This window comes from Phaethon aethereus, assembly GCF_964289735.1.
Source record: "Phaethon aethereus genome assembly, chromosome: Z".
NCBI lineage: Eukaryota > Metazoa > Chordata > Aves > Phaethontiformes > Phaethontidae > Phaethon > Phaethon aethereus.
The window spans coordinates 3,483,253-3,503,027 of NC_138577.1; the positions used below are offsets into that span (position 1 = coordinate 3,483,253).

The 19,775-nt window shown below is 42.9% G+C and overlaps 1 protein-coding gene across 1 annotated transcript; it reads left to right on the forward strand.

The window, feature by feature from the left end:
• Positions 1-1,808: 1,808 nt before the first annotated feature.
• LOC309416039 (cilia- and flagella-associated protein 53-like) lies at positions 1,809-19,503 on the forward strand (the record flags this gene model as incomplete). Its single annotated transcript, XM_082013774.1, has 8 exons — positions 1,809-1,877; positions 2,520-2,749; positions 5,041-5,214; positions 11,960-12,263; positions 15,692-15,910; positions 16,985-17,201; positions 17,693-17,795; positions 19,263-19,503. 8 exons carry the CDS (start codon positions 1,809-1,811, stop codon positions 19,501-19,503), a joined length of 1,557 nt encoding a protein of 518 aa, XP_081869900.1.
• Positions 19,504-19,775: the final 272 nt, after the last annotated feature.

A 19,775-nucleotide genomic window follows, 5' to 3' on the forward strand; every position in this document is an offset into this window, starting at 1 on the left:
GGACGTGACTCCAACCCTTTTTTTGGCTGGTTGCACTCCGCTTAAAGCGGTTTGAAACCTTGGCCCACATCTAAAGCTCCGACTTTTGTGCAGTTGTTGACACCTGAGTGTCAAATGGGGCTTTTTCCTGGGAAGTTCCTTGGCTGTTCCCGAGACCGAGGTTTCAGGAAGGAGAATCCAAGCTAGCAAACTAAGACAGACCATAAGCTATATAAATACTATGTATATTCCCCCAGTGAGGAAACCCTGGAGAACAACGCAGTGACCAGGATCCCCTTTGGAATGTAAGTTAAGGAGAATCTGTTTTTTCATCTAACATTAATGTAAAATAAACTCAAAGTCACAAGCCATCCATCATGCCTTTGGACTAAAATGAGCTTTTTCAGGAGAAAAATCTTTTCAAAGCTGGTGGAGAGACTTCACAAAAAAACATTAATAGAGGGATTGGAGGATCCACATGCACCCTGGGTTTTTTTTAGATTTCAAACAGATGGAAGTGGTGCACATTTGTATATTGTCTATAGTTATTTATTATACATAAAATTGATCTGTGGTTTTGTATAAATGTTAAGACTAAAGCAACATTTCCCATTAAACATCCCATAAAATATTAGGCAAAACAATACCATACCAAGAAATTCAGCCCTCTCAATACTGAAGTAGGAGAGCTTTCTGGGGGAAAAGCCACAGTTCCCAGAAGTGGTTTCCCTCTCCCAAACATCTCAAAGACTTAAGTCACAACAGGAAAATAGCGCAAGTCTCCACTGAAAAAAACTCAAAAGAGATTCCAGTTCAAGCACTACCGCGGTGGCCTAACACATACTCCAGTGTGTAAATGCTGTGTATGATACAGCTTGCTTTGATCGTGCAAGGATCCCATCACTGATACCTGAAGTAACTGCACTGCAAATTGCAATGGAATGAGAGCAAGCTTTACAGTCATCCTTAAACACTGACCTTTCTTCCTTTGGATCATTTTTTCAACTTGTTATCAGCCAAGTCCTGATTATCTGCAGGAAAGTAAACTTCTTGGCCGTATGTGTGTTCCGGGGCTTCAAAGCTTCAGCGACAGCTTTTTCCTGTGACTTGGTTGGGGGCAACGAACTTTGAAGCAATCACTTATCCTCAGCCAATGTTTTATTTCCCGTTTTCCTCCAGCCCGGGCAGCTCTGGAGCCTGTCCGTCGGCAGGACGCGTACCACAGGAGGTCTCCACCAGGGGCCCGCCCGTCCTGACCAGGGAGCTGATGCTGTGGGGTTCACACAGCGACCATCAGCCTGCGGGCACAGGGAACCCGTTCTCGCCATTGAACTCGGATCCTCCTTTTACGCGGTTGTTAACTCAAAACTTTCTCACTCTTGCACCCATCTGCGGCAGCCTCTGTTCCCACTAGATGTCACCAGCACTTCACAGCGAGGTAGCGTTACAGTAACGAGGGGCACCAGAGGCCGGGCTCTGTGGGGCCCGCACTGATGCGCGGCAGGGACGGGGCCCTGTATGCTCTGTCACCCTCGGAGCACCTGCGGCCCCACAGCTCAGCGCCCACCCGGCTGCCCGGCGCTAGCTGCGTCCCGGCAGCGGTGACACAGCGTGTGCGAGGCCGGGGCGAGTCCGAGGCCGGACCCACCTCAGCGCCCCCCGGCAGAGCTGCGCATGCGCAGCACCGCGCCACCGCCCCCGCCCTTCCCTTCGCCAGAGGGTTTCCACGCGCGCGTCCTCCGCGTCATGAGGTCACCTCCGCCGCCTTGCTTTGCCATAGCAACGGGCGGTGCGGCCGCGTGGCCCCGCTCGCTGGCACGGCTGTGGCTATGGAGGCCCGGCGGCGGCAGCAGGGGTGCCGGGAGGTGACCGGGCCCGTCCCGCACTCCTTGGCGCTGGTGAGGGACCGCGCCTGCGGAGTCCGCCCCGCTCCCAGCTGGTGCGGTGTCCTTGGGGCGGGCACCCTAAGCCGGTGGCGGTTGGGGTAGGGCGCTCTGAGATCAGCCGGGAGCGGTGCGGGGTGGGATTCCTGGGGTAGCCCGGTGCCGTGCGGGCTGAGGGCCTTGGGAGGCCCCGCTGTCATCCCTTGTGGGTCTCTGGGGGAGCCGGTCCGACTGTACCTCTGCGGGGCGAGGTAGCTCCTTTGGGGGTACTTGGGCCCCGCGTATGCATGGTGGTGTGTGAGGAGGCGCTCGGAGCCCAGGGGAGCTGTGCCGGAGCGGGAGGTGGCTGGAGGTTACCTGTGGTGAGAACATTTGTTCGATATGTGTAAAGCAGACCGTGAGCGCTCTCTTGACTGTATAAGTAAGATTTAAGCTGTAGCCTGAGCAGCAGACAAGTGCTGGCACCTGAAGCTATTTCATGCTCTTTGTGCTGGTGTTGTGCTTTTCAAGGCAAGGCTTGTTGGGATTTGCCCCTAATTACCCTGAACTCTCATCGTTTGGTGTTACATACTTATTTGGTCATGAATTCAAATAAAAAAAATCAAAACCAGAATAGCTGATTGTATTTCCACCACTGACATATGCTTTCTCTTACAGAGAGCCAAGCCTCCTAGAGAACAAACAAGTGAAAACTTTCTCTTGGCCCGCAGACAGAAAGAAAAGGAACTCCTTGAAAATGCTGATTTCTTAAAGCTGTACAACCAGTGTCGCAGCGTCCATGAGTGGCAGCAACGCAACGAACAAAAATGGCTGCACAGCATTGTACAGAGAAAGGTGGATGCAACAATGCAGGAGTATCTGGCAGGGACTGACATGAGACGAGAGAGGTAGCTAATACCGATATCTGCCCTGTTATTTTCAACTTAACTGTCCGCTTAGAGCTAAGCTCTGTGTATTGTGGCATGGTATTCGTTATTCATTGTAACAGAAAGCATAGGTGTGCTTAATTGGCGGTCAAGCAGCAATGTAGAGCAAACAGTAGCTGTTGGGCTCTTATTACTAGTACTAATCACTGAGCCAATAGAGATATTAGTGTAGAGATAATCTACACATCTCAATAGAGATATGTGTTCAAACACAGTAACTAGTACAGTTTATGTGGCATTTAGAGCCTTGTCTGCCAAATGCAAGATAAAAGTAGTATTATAGCACTTTCATTGCTTGATTTTTAAAAAGAACGAAGAGTACTTTGAGAAAAGTGTCAGAAGCTCTAATTGTTGGGTGTAACTGAGGGTTTTGTTGCAACCTCAGCAGGTTAATTTTTAGGTCCTACAAATAATACTTTGCAGCAGAAGCAGTTGAAAGAAGTTAAAATTTGTCAGAAGCCTTTCAAAAATAATAAAGGTGAGACATACTATTGTCTTGTAAAGAACAGAATTGTGCTGTGCTGGTCTTAGAAAAAAACCTGATATGGTTGAATTTCTCAGTTACTGTTTCACGTTAAGTGACTTTGGAGCTGTGAAGGTCATCAGTTTGATACCCCAGTCTGATGTCCTTCACAGGACAGGAATTGTACAGAATCACTGAGGTTGGAAGGAACATCCTGAGACAAATCTAGTCCAACCCCCTGCTCAAGCAGTCACCTAGAGCAGGTTGCCTAGGACTGTCCATTTGGGTTATGCTTATCTCTGCACATGGAGACTCCAACACATCTGTAGGCAACCTGTTCCAGTATTTGACCACCCTCACAGTGGGAAAAAAAGAAGTCTTGTGTTCAGGTGTAATTTCACATGCTTTAATTTGTGCCTGTTGCTTCTTGTGCTGTCACTGAGTGCTACTGAGAAGAAGCTGTCTCGCTTTTCTGCATTCCCTTCCTTCAGGGGTTTACGTACATTGACAAGATCCCACTGAACCTTCTCTTCTTGAGGCTGAACAGTCCCAGATTTCACAGGAGAGCGAGATCTTTAGGAGAGATTCTCCTTTTAGGAGAGATGCTCCAGGCCATTAATCATCTTAGTGGTTCTTCACTGGGCTCGTTCCACTAAGTCTGTATCTTTCTTGTTCTGGGGAGCCCAGAACGGGACGCAGCGCCCCAGATGAGGTTTCATCCATGCTGATAGGAGGGATCACCTCCCTTGACCTGCTGGCAGTGCTCTTCCTCATGCAGCCCAAGATGCCATTGGCCTTCTTTGCAGCAAGGGTGCATTGCTGGCTTAGGTTCAGCTTGTCTGCCACGACCCCCCAGGTCCCTTTCTGCAGAGCCTCTTTCCAGCCAGTCAGCCCCCAGCATGTACCAATGCATGCAATTATTCCTCTCCAGGTGCAGTTTTTTTGTTGAACTTCATGGAGTTGGTTCTTATTTATCTGCTTAAGATTCCCATGCTGTCTTTTCAGGGAGACTCGGCTCCGTACATGGTGAAGAGAGTGCAATGCAGTTTCCAGAATTAGTAGGGCTTTGGCTTTGCTGCTTTAACTCCCACCAGCAGTGCCAGCGTAGGTCCATAGGGCTATTGCTCACACAGTAGCAGGGGCATCCTATTGCTTAAAAGTGAGAGTGATTTCCCAGAGGCCACTGTGGCATTTGGGCTGGAATTAGTGAGTTCCTGGATTTCTTAGCCCCAGTTTTCTTACCACTAGGATTAGTAGAGAGGTAAATGATGGTGTGTTTAAAAATTGCCAATTTGACATAATTTTCTCATCAAAGATCTTTCAGGATGAAGTGGTTTATGGAGTGATGCTAGAGCAACAAAAGGTAGTTTGAGAGAAGATACCATTCTAGATGCATAGAGAAGGGTGGTAAATACCAGGAAGGGATTACACTGAAGGATAATGATAGTACAAGACCAAACTGATACCACCCGGTGACAAATGTAGTCTGGAAATTAGAAGAATTTGTTTAATGGGGGACTGAAGTTGTAAAGCAGCATTGGAAATGGGTTTGTAAGATAAGGAGCTTAAATTGTGCCAGGACAAAATCATTCCTGTTGTGGTGTAAGATCCCTTCCATGGGCACAACAGGAATGATCCATGAGTTAAAATTTGATGTTCCCTTCTTTGGCATTTGCAAGAAGTGCTGCAAGAAGCCCAGTACCCATTTTGCACTCAAAACAAATAAACTAAAACTTTGTAATGTAACAGGAGGATTGTTTTAGCTTTTATTTAAATGTTTTCATTACAGGCTTCGTGAGCTTCTGGAGGCAGAGGAAAGTAGGTACTTTGCTGAGATGGAGTCACTTGAAGAAACGGTACTGGAGAAACAAGAGAAAATGAAGGAGCGAGCAAAATTACTGCGAGAGAAGAGAGAAAAAGAAAGACAACAGCTGGTAGCTGAAAAACGAGAGCAGCAATTCAGGTATCTTACCAAATAGAATTTGGGTTAAGTAAATACTAAGAGGCAATTTAACAAGAAGGTGACAGTAATAAACTGAGGAAGGAAAGATGAATGTGCTTGAAATGATAAAACAAAAAAAATTAAGGTGGTTGGATGGAGGTGTCTGAGCTTTGCCAGAAGTTGAAAGGCCTCAGCTATGTTGCAAGCAGTGGAGCAGAGTATAGTCTTTTTCTGACTTTTGATGAAAGCGTCCAGCTTCTAAAGACCAGGGATCCCAATTTGCAATGGTGTAATGCTCAGTAAAGTGTGTGAGGAAAAAAATTAATTAATAGAGATGAAGGCGACAGGTACAGAGAACTGTCCTGTCTCTGTTTAAGTGTTGAGATACCATGAAAACGTTCCTCCAAGTGTAGTGCGAAACTCCTTTTCCTGTGTGAGCATTCCTGCACTTTCACCTGCCAAATCAGCTGTTTTTGTAATTCCTTCATGTGGTGTATAGTTCTATTTCAGCTTTCTATTACTGGGCTGAAAAGGGTTCATGGAAGGTTAATTTGGCCTAAATCATGCTTATTAAGCTAACACATCGAAGATCCTTGGAAAGTTAAAATGGTCCAAAACCACAGTATTTTTATTTATTGCATATTTTCAAGAGTACCAGCCGAAGCTGAGGTTTTAATGCAATCTGAAGTTCTGCGCCAAGTCCTCGTGGACGCTGAGCTTGGCAGTGTCTTTTGAAGTCATTAAGATTTGCAGGTGCTTATCAGGCCCTGAGGCCTTGGCATGAAATCTGACTTGTTCAAGTCTTGAAAACCCTTTTTTCAAGGAAGGGATGAAAATAATATTAATGTAATTTAATTGTAATCATTTGAAGTATCTCTTCCCAGTCTCCCACAGTGCAATGGAAATCCACACCACCTGATTCTCTGTGCAGAGGCTGGGGATAAAAACCAACACTTGCTTTCACTTGTGCACAAACTCTAATTAACCAAATTCACAGATAAATGTTGGTTTCTTAAATGTGGGCTTCATTGACTGAGACAGGTGTCAAGGGAGGATATGCACTTCTAAATTTGCATGCTGGCTTTAAAGTATGGCACTCACAGTTTACAGTTCCTGGTTTGATCTCTACCCATGCACAAAGTGGTTGAAATTCACTTTTTAAATTGGTTAGAGAAGACGCTGCTGGAGTGCCTTTTATTTTGTACTTGTAGCTTGTCTTACATACCAAGGAGGAGGGATTCAGCTTGCGATTTAGACACCTAAATGTAAGTGTCTGAGGGCTAGTATCTCTATATACTCTGGGAATCTGAAATTGTGTTCTACTCGGTAGATCTTCATTGAGATCAGGACAGTTAAAGGAACCTAATGTCATCCTAAAGTAGGCCTATACTGGTCTGCCAGTTGAACCACACCCTAGCCTCCCCCAACTGCATTGATTAGGTTCCCATTAATTAGAATGGGAATTTAGCTCACATGTAGGCTCCTGTTTTAGATGCCTAATTTCGGGTATTTTAATTGCAAAATGAATCCTACCAGTGAATTTCATCATCTGGAGATACATACTTGGACTTTGACACTGCAGTTGCCTGTCTTAATGTCTCAGGTCCTCTTTCTTCCCAGTATAGCTCTACTGATATATGGTTCACTCTGGTCTCGTGGGATCATTCCCATCATCCTTCTACCTTTCCCGGTCTGCTCTTGGATCTAGGCAGTATTCATGCCACATAGTATCCCATTGAAAAGTGTTGCTGGAGCTTTACTGAGTGACATTCTGCTGGCTGTGGTATTTCAGGGGATTTACAGGTAGCAAAATCATCTTTCTTCACAGCTGTTGTGAGTAGCAGTCTTTGAGTATCTTTGTAAATGAATCTTCATCCTACAGTGCAGAGTCCTTCTTTTTAACTGTCCTGATTTAATGGAAATACATTTCCATAGTCAGTTCTTCCCTCTGTTCCTCTAGCTCTGTCTCTTTCTACTTTTAAATTAAGGGCCCTATTAAAAAAAACCAACTGTAATAACACCAGCTGACAACAGTTCAACTGTCTGTTGATACCTCATTCAAAAGCCAGATATTTTTCTTCATGTATATGCTTAGAAATATTTTAAAGTTTTTCTTCTCTGTCCTTTTCCAATGAGAAAGGAAGTCTTTACTGTGGTGATCAATTCTGATTAGATTAGTAACTTCTAATAGCTGAATCTGCATGTATTTGGTGCCTTTAGGTAGCCCCAAATCTGCTTTTTTTTCTCCCCACTGTTAGCTGTTACTCTTCCTCCTAAACTATCCTGGTACATGCAGAGATCTGGGAGCCGGCTTTGCTGCTCAGGAAAGCAACACTTATTGAAGACCCACAACCAGAAATGTGTAATTTTGTCAGAACCTGCCCTCTAGGGCCATAGTCTCCAAACCTTTTTGATTGCACACCCCTACCAGTAAAAAAAAAAAAAAAAAAAAAATTTCATGCTCACCCCCAATATCTTTACTTATTTATAAATTCTATATTTGCACTACTGTACTTGTATATTAGGTACATTATAAAACGTATGCAAAAATAGAAATTAAAAGAGGGTGAGGTAAAGATGAAATAAACACTATTTTTATTTTGAATGTTATTTATTAATGGTACAAAACGTATTTTCTTCCCACACCCCAGTGGATTATCTTGCACACCCCACTTTGGAGACTGTTGCTCTAGGGCACACCCAGAGGAGCCCTGGGAGGCCATTGCAGTAACAGGTGGATATACGCATTATTTTCTGTTTCTCTTTGTCTGTGAATTTACAACTATTTTGAATGTCTTTCTGAAACCTAATACAGACTTCTTTATATTTCTTTTAACTTCAAGCAAGGCGCTCCACTCTTTTTACAGGTATAGATTCTCAAACATGAGCTATAGGAGCACCTATAGTGTACAGCACTCCAGTACTTTATTCCAGAGTACTAAAAGGCAGTGCTTTTGGCAGCCATGTGAACTGGGTTTGGAGCTATAGCCTGAGGGTATAGATTTAACAGCTGCTCACTAGTGATGTTGGCCAGGAAGGGTCCATTGTCGCAAGGTGGCAGAAGGTGCAGTCCTTGGACCACCTGAGTCCCGCTGGAATTAATTTTCATGAAGGGCTAAAACTTATATGAAAAGATATTCAGCTAGTTTTAGCCCGAGGGCATGTTCATCATTGGTATCTTTAAAGAAAACGGCAATGTCTTAAAATTTGCATAAAACACACATTACATCCTCTTTCTTGTGATAACATCAGAGGCATCCATACAGCGAATGTTGTTATCACAGCAACTTTCTACTGCAGCCATAAAATACATAAATAACTGGGAGGTGGGGGAATAAATGCAGTTTCTGTCTTTGGGAAGTGGCTGCATACGGGCACAATTTTAATGTTAAGAAGCTTAGGATAGCAAAGTGAGGAAGCAGAACAGCCATCTGGGGGAGCAGATGTTTATAGGTTGCTGTGAAAGCTGCTTTGAAGGAATTATTTTGATGAAATCAAGCAATTACAGGGTTATTTTCTATTAAAATTCTAACCATGCTGAACTTTTATTTAACTTCTCTTCCCCTCTGAGAATTCAATTAAATTCAGATTAGTTTATAATCATGAAAAAGAATAACTAATTCTTTATTCCTTCACTGCTGAGAGAACTTTGAACCCATTGTGTGAAGATAATACAGTTATTTCTAGTGGTATAAGATTTCAAATCTCACTAATGGCATGTTTCCCTCAGAATATTTGAGAAATAGATTTTTCATGAATACATAGAATCACAGGACGGTTTGGGTGGGAAGGGACCTTTCAAGGCCATCCAGTCCAACCCCCCTGCAGTGAGCAGGGACATCTGCAACCAGAGCAGGGTGCTCAGAGCCCCATCCAGCCTGACCTGGGGTGTTTCCAGGGATGGGGCATCGACCACCTCTCTGGGCAACCTGGGCCAGGGGTTCACCACCCTCAGTGTGAAAAGCTTCTTTCTTAAATCTAGTCTGAATCTGCCCTCTTTTAGTTTAAAACTGTTATCCCTTGTCCTATTGCAACAGGCCCTGATAAAAAGTCTGTAATTAGCATTGTAGTCTGGAATCACCACTAACTCCTACCCAGGAGCTGGAAGATAGATCCCAGTGTTAAAATGTAAGAAAACCAGCAATGACGTAGTGTATTTGTTGACCTCCTTGAAGGCAGGGGCACCTCTTGGAGTGTGTCGTGGCTCATGGCATGCACATCGCTGTGCTGCTCTCTGCTTTCGTTGCTGGGAACACTAGTGAATGAGTGGTCAGAAGGTTCCCATCTCATACGAGGAGGTAAAACAGCCATCCCTTTTCACTAGGCTGCACTGGCGTCTGCTCCTTTGTTCCTGTATTTCCTCCCCTTCTCTTCTGAAGACCTGAGCTGAAGATGGTTCCTCATTCCAGGGACAGTTTCTCCTTTAGAGGATACAAGCCCAGCTCTTGGGAAAGAACTCAACATTTGGTTAGAGGATGTGGAGTGTATTAGGATTCGGGGAGAAAATTGCTAGGTGTGGGAGGTTTTATCTTCTAGAAACTTGGTGTTCATGAAAGGGGACTTGGCAGTTTGCTGTTGTTTCTTCTTAGTCAGGAACAGCTAAGAAGTTAGAAATACCTTCTGGATATCAAGCAAAATGAGAATTTTGCGTCCATGGCACTGCTCTCCCTTTCGTTGTTTGTGTGTAGCGTTTAGCACCTTTCACCACAGGCTCCATGGCATTAGGTGCTTTACAAACAGAGGAAGAAGAGAGATGTCCCTAGCCCCAGAAGCTTACAGCTGAAACATGAAGCAGCAAACAGTGAATGCCAACAGGAAGAAAATGTGGTGAGACCTCTGCTTCTGCATGAAATTACAGGTCAAGCATTTTGTTCTTTGGCTGTATCCCACTCCTGCAGCACCAAGGGAGAGCGAGGTGTAGCAACCCTTCCCCTCTGCAGTCGCAGCTCTGATTTTGCACTACTCCACCGGAAGATTGACTGGTTGGATGGCTCTCACTGCGGCACTGAGAACAGGGTCAGGCTGGCTTTCAGCACTGTCGCTTTTTCTGTCTGTCAGCAGCTTGTTCAGCAGGTCCTAAACCTGAGGAGGGCTATTTGCGGAAACGCTCTTTGTGGTTTATAAGCCCGCAGTAATTTTTATTAGGCTGGCTTAGCGTGGAGTTTTATTGGTAAAGATTTTGAAGATCTTGTAAGCCCACATGTAATTATTACACGCTGATAGTTGCCTCAGCCACACGTTAATGATACCAGAGGCTGTGCTCATTCTGTGCATGCTAGCAGGAGGTGAGCGGGAGGTGATGAAGGAACAGTGTCAAGTAAAGAAGCCGTTATTCCAGAGCATAATCTTACTAGTTTTAAGGCAGAAATGAGTTATAGACAACCAGTCACATCCTGTGTTGTTAAACTCTTTCCCTGTTTGCCTTGTTGCCAGTGGATATAGCAATTGACCTCAGGGAGAGGCCAAATTTGCATCGTTTCTGTAGCCTCTGTGGAGGTGTAAACCCATCGCCCCAGATAGAGAATAACGCTCCTATTAATTCTATACCCAAAACCCAGGTCAGGGAATATAGATGTGCATTTAGATGGAGACAGCAGCTATTGGACTTAGGAATCATTTAGAAAAGTGAAGACTTTGCAAAGACAGGTCTTTAGCAGAGCCACAGAACGTGAAAAAGCAAACCACCAAATGTTTACTTTTAGTGCTGGTAAACTTAATTTTGGTTTCAAGTTAAAAAATCTTAGGCAATGGAATTCATTCAGATTTTGTTTCATTGCTGTAGTTATGAAAATTAAATAACTATCCCGATGTGGAGACTGATGGTACTGCGAGATAGTTGCTTGATGAATATTTAATATTTTTGCTACGCAGGATTGTCAGCTAAACATTGTATAAATAGTATTTCACATTTTACAGAACGACTGCTGTCATGCAGTGGTTCAAGATTCAGTCAATGATATCTTATGATGTCTGCTATGAATTCCTAAATAGCATTGCAATAATCTGTAGAAGATCGTTTCATTCAGCATGAAATTGTGAGATACCTTTTGACTTCACAGTATTCATGTGTGTCTATCACACATCCTTAGAGCTTACAGATCCTTGACACTTGTAGATCTTCACCATTGTCTGCTAGTTTCACATTTTCATTTTATGAAAATCGATATCCTGGTTATAGATCAGAATTAAAATGCTTGTCTACTGTTCAAATTAAATATTGTTTGATAGTGTATGTTCATTAAGAAATTTCATTAAGAAAATTACTAACTTTATAGTGGTTCCTGTTCAACTGTGTAACCTAAATTTCCGCTCTGAAAATGAATGAGCTTTCAAGTGACTGATAAACCTAAAGTCTTAATTTGAATAAAGAGCAACATGTTTGAACAGGTGTAGTGTGCATGTGTTTTATGTGTTAAAAAAGTATACATATATACAAACCTGACACAACACATGTTCCAACTACACATATACATTTAATATAAAATACACATTGTATATATAATGTGTATATATAGATTATTTTTTAGAAATGCAAATAAAGGATCTGCTCTTCAACTCATTAATGTCAGAATCTCCATCGAATCAAATTCTCTGTGATTCCTTAGGCCTCACGAGGAGTCAGTGTCAGACCAGGCATAGAATTTGGCATTCTGAGCCGTAGTCCTTCGAGTAGTTATGAGCTGAGAACCTCCATCCATCACATACCTCCAGACTTGCTTATTATTTTTGAGACTTTTTTTTTTTTAACTGTTATGTTGCCTTTCAGAGAACAATGTGAGGAGCTTCGTATACAGTGGATGAAGAAGCATCAGCAGGAAGTGTGTGAAGACCGGCTGGCCCAGCTAGCTCTGAAGGAGGAACTGAAAAAGCAACAGAAGAAGGAAGAGCAGATGTTCGCAGAGCTTTGGAAAGAGGATAGATTGGCTAAGGAGAAGCGAGAGGCGGTGGAGATGCAGAAATCAGCAGAACAGAATCGGGAAATCCTGAATGTGCTCAGCGCCCAGGTAGCGGTGCTCAGTGCTCACAAAGAGGAGGCAAAGCGGCTGAAGGAGGAAGAGGCTCGATTGCTGGTAACTTCCATATCATTCTCAATTTCTCAATTCAGGGTTGTATATAAGGCCCTCCTAATGACAAGCTTACTAGACGTTTACATTAATCTATACCTTATTTGTATCTTCGCTGATCCCGTTAGTATCTGTGACTGTCCTATTATGCTAAGCCTCTTTTCCAGAGCTGTGGCAAATGCATTCCTGTTTACAGAAGGGAAATACATCTTTTGAAACTTAGCATTGTAGAGGATTTTGGCATCCAAAGCCTCTCGGAACCTTTGTAGGAAATGGAAATGTTTTTAAGCTTTTACCAGACATCTTTGCAATTTTCTGATTTCCAGTTTCCTGCAGGATAGCTAGAGAGTCTTGTGTCCCTGCTGTAACGCATAACACCAGATCTCAGACTATGATACGTATGTTTAATCACCATGGTAAGTGCACTGGGAGGAATCAGCAAGAGTGGAAGGCGAGCCAGGAGCCTAAGGTGACAGCAGGGCAGGCAAGTACACTGTCCTCTCTGACAAAAGTCCCACAGTACCCGAAGGAATGGAGCAGAGCAGGTCCGCTGGCAGTAACCGGCGTCAGGGAACAGTCCAAACTGCTTGGCAGGTCTGTAGTGATGAAGTCCAAGATGAAGCCAGCAAGTCAAGTCAGCAGGTGTGGATCAGGATCGACCTCAGGCGCAGGCGTAGCTGCAGCATAGCTTGTGTAGGCACGAAGGGCGAGAGACTGAGCCTAGCTGCAGCTCCTGAGCGATTCCTCTCAGCCCTGTCTTGCACTGCTCTTTCCCGAGGCTCACATCAGGGCTCGCTGCGAGCACAGGCAGCCGAGCCCCGGAAGGGAGGTTACAGAGCCTGTTGGTGCGCTCAGGACCCTGACACATACATAAGGAGACATTCATATGAAAAATCCCAACTGCTTATGTCCCAGCTGACTGAATTTCAGAATCTACATCCTTTTTTTAACAGATTAGCAAGCAGTGCCTAAGCTCTCTTACCTGTTAGTGCTGATTGCTGTTGTGTGTCACATTGTGGGAGGCATTTGGCCACCTTGGCCCGACTGTTTGGCTGCTGCCCTCTTTTTTTTTCTTTTTTTTTTTCTCATTTCTCCCCAGTGTAGGCTTGCTGTAGTCATGCTGGCTTTAGCGAGACTTGCGAGTTCACAGTATTCCGTGTTGACACTGTGAGTTATGGGAGACTATTTGGTTCAGGCTCAGTCTTCATTTTGCAGCTATATACGTGTAGCGATTGAATGATCACTCAGGGTACTGTGTTAGGCACTGGAAGCTGATGTTGGCAAGATACATACTCCACTAGTTTTTAAAAATAACAACAATAATGGATCTAAAGCTCTGAAAATTGTGGCTGTAAGACAGTAGAGTCCTTATTCCTAGCCAAACTGTAATGTTTTACTTATTTAAACACATGCAGAATAAAATTATTTTCTTGTAACAACTTTTAAGGCACTGCCGAACCACCCAGACAAAGAACACTTCACTTAACTGGCCTTTTCAGAAAAATGCTATTAGAATAGAAGACTCTGTAGCTTCCCCTGCAGACAGCTGTCTTGGGCTCTGTCAGGAGGTAAATTTCTGGTAAAGTGATTTAGTCTCTGGGAAAAAAAGCTTTCTTCAAAGGGTCCATAAAGGAGAGTTTCTGTATTGAAAATGGGATGTAATCCTTTTTCAGCAAAAGAGGGATGTGACAGATGGCCTCATTATAAGTTTTTCAGGACAGAGTTGGTAGCCTGTAATGATCAGGGGTTTCATCTGGGTGAAGGACATGCTATGGACAGCTAAGCGTCCCTGGGTATAATGGTTTCTTCTGGTTGTTGCAATGGAAATGGTTATTTAGGGAAGCAAAACTTGCACCTTTGCCACAGTAGACTGTGTGTGCATCAAGATATCTCAGTCTGGATGACAAAACAGACAGCAATTTTTGCATTAGTTTTTTCATTAGCTGTTACCTACTTTAGCTGCCTTCCTCCCGTTGTGTCCTTTCTCTCCCTTGAAAAACTGATATCTTGAGGTGTTGCCAATCATGTTATTCTGTCTGTAGTCTCACAAGTGCTAGATGAATTTCTGTCATAGCGCTTTGGTCCTGGCTTGCAGATGGGTGGTTGGGAGTGATTTCTTTGTACATTTGCAATGTTGTGTTACCCCGTCGTATAAACTTTCCCAGAGTAAGCACTGTGGATCCCATGCTTACCTACTCTCATGCAACTTCACTGATGTCAGAATTCAACTTAAGATGTGCCAGCTTGCCCAGTAGACTGCTAACTATTTCCACCTTCTTTCCTTCTTTACTGTTCAATAGTTTTTTGGATTACTTAGTGGTTCAAATAATATACACTGAGCTTCAAAGCCGTTTTACCAGCTTCTGAAAATGAATTTGGCTGTTCAGAAAGATCGTAAAGTCAGCTTTGGCTTTGAAATGCTGGAAGAGTCAGTGAGTGCTTTACATCCAGCATAACAAGTTATGTTCCTTAGGAGGTGCAGTTTGTACTTCTGTATGGGGAACATTAGACACACTGTTTATGGCAAACCTGCTGATGCATGTTAGAATATTTATTGACATTACAATAGAGACGTTTAATTAAAAAACAGGTTAAGAAAAACTGTGTACCTTCAAGACAGCTGAAGCATTGTTTCTGAGACCTGTGGATAAGCTAATGATAGCCACATGCTGTTTTATGACTATGTCTGAGTGCTTGTAAATTTATTCAAATGCAGGATGTTCAGGAGTTATGCTAAGTTACGTTATTGATGCTGCTTTGGGACTTCTTTTTTTCTTTTGTCTAAATAATCTTGAATATACATATAGCTGTTTGATCTTGATTATATGTTTGCTATTTTTTATTGTTTCTTTCTTAAGAACTCAACTTTACTGTCCATTTTCATGTTCTTTCCAATATAAAGTGGGATGGTTTGAAGCCATGAAATTCAGGAACTGCCCACCAGAATATGCCCATCACAATTACTTTGTGCAACCTTATGTCTACGAGACGCAGTGCTCTGAACATCCAGCACAGACACAGGACAGATAATATATGCAGAAACAGGAGGAACACGTGGCTTTGTTATCGGTTAGTGGTTCTGGCTGCGTGTGAAGACTTGGATATAGATCATATGTGCTGCAATGATAGTGATTTCTCTCAAGAGATGACTCTGTCTATCCACTTAAAATATCTGGAGTGTATCAGGCATTCCAGTGTTTTGGTATTGTAGTGCATGTGATGGTTAAAGAGAAAATCCTGAATTCTAATGAACGATATGCTAAAATGTTCATGCTTTAACAAGTCTAATGGATGACACTAGTTCTCTAACGTCAGCAAGAAAGGCTTTAAATGTTTATCTTTGCTCTTCAGTGTTCCAATTAAACTAATTCTAGCCATCACTTAGTTTGAAGTTATGCAATGTTTTTACAAGCTGGCTATTTTTACTGTTCTAGGAAGAACAGCAGCAACTACTTAAGCTAGAAAATGAAAAACTTCAGATGGAGAAACTACAGAAACAGAAGGAATGCAGAGATGTGTTGCTTAATGCAGCACAGGATAAGAAGAATCGTCTTAATAAAGAAAAACAAGGTGAACTTGCCCTAGAGATGAAGATCTTAGAAAAATCTCTTCAGGAACCCCAGGAAGACACTGAGGAGAAGACAAAAACAAAAGTAAGGGCTAGAGGTGTTCATTCTGAAGGTGTGGGACAATAACTCATCTAGACTAATTTTGTGGCCCTTAGTGAACTGCACAGTATAAATGAGATCAGACACAAACCCTTTTCTCTGAGCAAGTTAATTCTTTTGTTGCATAGCCTGTTGCTTCTCCTCCTGCCAGCGCCCTACTTCTCTGAAGAAGCCTATTATCTGTTAAAACCACAGTGAGTACTTTACAGTGTGCTTTGCAATCAGCAAGGCTACCAGGCTAGTCAAAAGAAGCGGGCTCTCAGGAAATCCTGGAATCTTGTCCCTCTGATTTCACTGTGTATAGATCACCTGAGCTTTTTTTATCCTTAAAACTGCATGGACGTAACGGAGGTTAGAAAAATGTTTTTTGTTTCATGGACCTGATTTATTAAATATTTGTAACTGCAGAGGAAAGTAAATATTTAACTTATTCTAACTCATTAATACTAAGAAATGGTTTAAAATCTTTAATAGCTGGATATATAGATACAAAACCCTCATGTTAAATATCCTGGTGATGCCATGAAACCATGGATGTATCTGCCACTTCCTAAATGTAAAACTGTCCAACTGCAAGGTGAAAATGGGTCTCAGAGTAACTTTAAGAGGGAGCTGGAAGCTGCATTAATTTCTCTGCTCAAGGTATTTAGAAGCTTATGTAGGTTAGGAAAGTTTTATGAATTCACTGTTAGACCTTGGCACAAAATTAGAAGAGGTGATATTTATTATTATTTACTATTACATTTACAGATCCCAAGGCTTCTAATGCAGGTGAGGTTCAAGTACCCTGGTCAGCTGTGGAAAGTTTGTAAAATGTCTGTGTTGTAGGCAGCTATGGGGGAGGGGATCACTCTAGATTTGTTCTGCTCTTACGCTGTTGTCCAGGCGCTGTGGACTGGCCAGGAGGAAGATTCTGCACAGCTCTTTCCCATGACAGGGTTTGGGATGGAGCTGTAGGCTCCCCAATTCCCACGCTGGCTGCAGACCACCGTTTATCTTCATGTTTTGAAATGTTTTGAACTCATTTACTCAAATCTGCAAATGTGTGTGTGTTTGCAGCAAGAGCTGTTCAAGGAGCAACAGGCTTATCTGGCACACCTGGCTCAACAGCTGGAGGAGGAGAAACAGCGAGAAAAAGAAGTGGACGAGCTTCTCAAAGAAGAGACAGCGAAGGTTTGGGCCAAGAAGGCTGAGCAAATGCGATTAGAAAAAGAGGCTAGAAAGCAGCTACTGAAAGATATCCTGGATACAAGACAACTGCAGATGGAGGAGAAGTGTAAGTAATAACAGGTCGCTGTCTGTGCACCAAACCTACCCTACGAATGCAAGTCTTGGCAAAGGCAGAGGGAGTACAAGACGCTGCTTTTGGGAAGATCATCTGGCCCAGCATGCATGGGCTGTATGGTTGAGTGGACCACAATGCCACTGTCTCTGAATCTGCTTCTGAAACTTTACTCCTACAGGCATTCCTTACACTAATTTCCCATTGCTATCACCAGAGCAAAGCCTCATAAAGTAAGGATCGTGTGAGCAAGCAGTCATTATTATTAATTTTATTATTATTATTAAGCTCTGAATGTGAAATCTTTTCTATTCTGGGTGCATGAGAAACAAATAAGCTAATACACTTGCCATTGTTTGTGTGCCTCTTCAGAAGCAACAAAACTCAAGCTTACTATTAAAGCTACCTGGCTTGAATACAGTCTCACTGTCCCTTCAAGCTGAGTAGTGCTGTTATCTTCTAAAAGTATTTTTGGTTTTTTGCAGTGCAGAGAAATGCAAGGGAGCAGGAAGAAGTCGCTCAAGAGAGGAAATTATTAGCTGAAGCAATCACAGAACTCAAGCATATAGAAGAAGAAAAATATGCAAGGTATTTTTCTTTGATGCCATCAGTTAATTTCATTGCAGATCAATCTTTTAAACTTGTGAGTAGGCTAATTCTCATTTTCAGATAACTCTAAGAGCACTGGGTGAGCTTGCTTCTGTTCAGAGAGGCTCTGCCACCATGCAGCCTACCAACTCCAAACTGCAATTGGTATTAAATCACTAATTCTGATCTCATCATGCAAATAACGGTGTTTTATTACATATCCTTGTTTTGGTCTTTTTAGACCATCATGTGACTTACATACATCATGTTTATTAAATATGTCGCTTCATACTCTGAGCTGTTCTTGGGCGTGGCAGAGGTTTGGGGAGGAGGGTTTATGAAAGATTAGTTACTTACCAAGGAGAACTAGTGCATTTTGGCTTACTGCTAAACTCCGCCCACACACATCCCTTAATCAGCCACCAAAATACCAGACTACTGCACGTAATGCAACTGCACGGGGTTCTCCTTACCTTACGGTTCCTCAGGGTGAGAATATAGTTATACGCAGTAGCTGCAATGTTCCTCTGGGTGTCATGCAAAGCCTAGGGCAATGGGCCTTAATTTCACTTGCTTAAATTCCTTCTTGTACTCCTGCCCTTTCTCTACACTCGTCCATGGGAGGTAACTGAGGAGCTCCTTCCAGAGCCAGTATCTGTTGTGTTCTCTGATGGCTTTATTGGTAACAATCTCCTGGTTATGGCAGGAATCTCACCATTCTGAAGGAAAAAAATGCTGGGCTTCATTTTGGATATGCTTCACTTGGCAAAGATGGCATTCAGTGATGTCACTAAGTGTTTGTGGTTCAACTGTGTTGCATTAGCGCACAAGTCTTGACTAGACTGTTGGCATTTGAAGTGTCTGTGTGAGCCTGTGTGACTCCTGCTCCAGAAATGCCTGAACACGTAGGTGGACTTCCACTGCTTCTCCAGAGGGTAGTGAAAGTAATAGATGAGTCTTGAGGTAGAATGATTTCTTCTGACAGCCATTTCCTAGAATATCAGTACAACACTGCAGCAGGAGCCTGCACCCTGCCTTCCCCGTGGGCAGTAACTTACCTTCAGCGTGAGGGAGCGGAGATGCGGTGTAAGGCTGCTGCAGCAATAAGCCTGAGCTAAGAGAGGACTGAGACCTGACACACTCATTCTCTGTCCTCACACCACCACTGTGAGGGGCAGGGAAGGCACGCTGATCACAAGGAGTTGTTCTTGCTCTTTTTTTTTTGTTAAGCACTGATTTTGCCATCTGCTTTATAAGATACAACAGAATGCAATTCGTTCTCTGAAGAACATAAGGTTAGCATGTAGCATTTGGTTAATAGAGTGGCAGTTATTCTTGAACTTCTACAAGGAGTTTTGAATGGTTCTTTAGTCTAAGGTTGAATGCTAGCAGATTAAATAATAATAATGTTGTTTATTTTTTTTTTATCCACACTTCATAAATAAGCTATTCTTATGTCATTTCCAGAAAAGTAAAGGAAGCAAAAGAATACCAAGAGCAACTTAGGGCTCAAATTGCCTATCGACAACAAGCCCGTGATGCTGAGGAAGAGGAGAAGCAGCGAGAATATGAATCAGGTCTAGCAGCAGAGAAAGCTTACCAAGAAAGGATACAGGACATTCTATCAAGGCCTTGTGAGAAAGGAGCAAAAACCCACTCTTTGAGAAGAAAACTAATGCTTAACTCTCAAGAAGATCACTTACTATGATATTTTAGCTCACTCAGTTGCCTTTAAAAACATTTTCTAAGGGTGTTTATAACTGACTGAAGTTAGCGGACTCCTCTCCACTGTGATGCTCAAAACATTTAACTGGAAAATACATGAAACATAGTATTTTAAAGATTATTTCTTCCCTATGGATTTTTTTTTTTGACGAAATGACCCATCCAAAGCAAAGTGTTTGACATTTTAATACAAGAATACTGTATGTTCTCTGCAATATAATAATGTATTATTAGGACAGGAATTATATGTAGGCA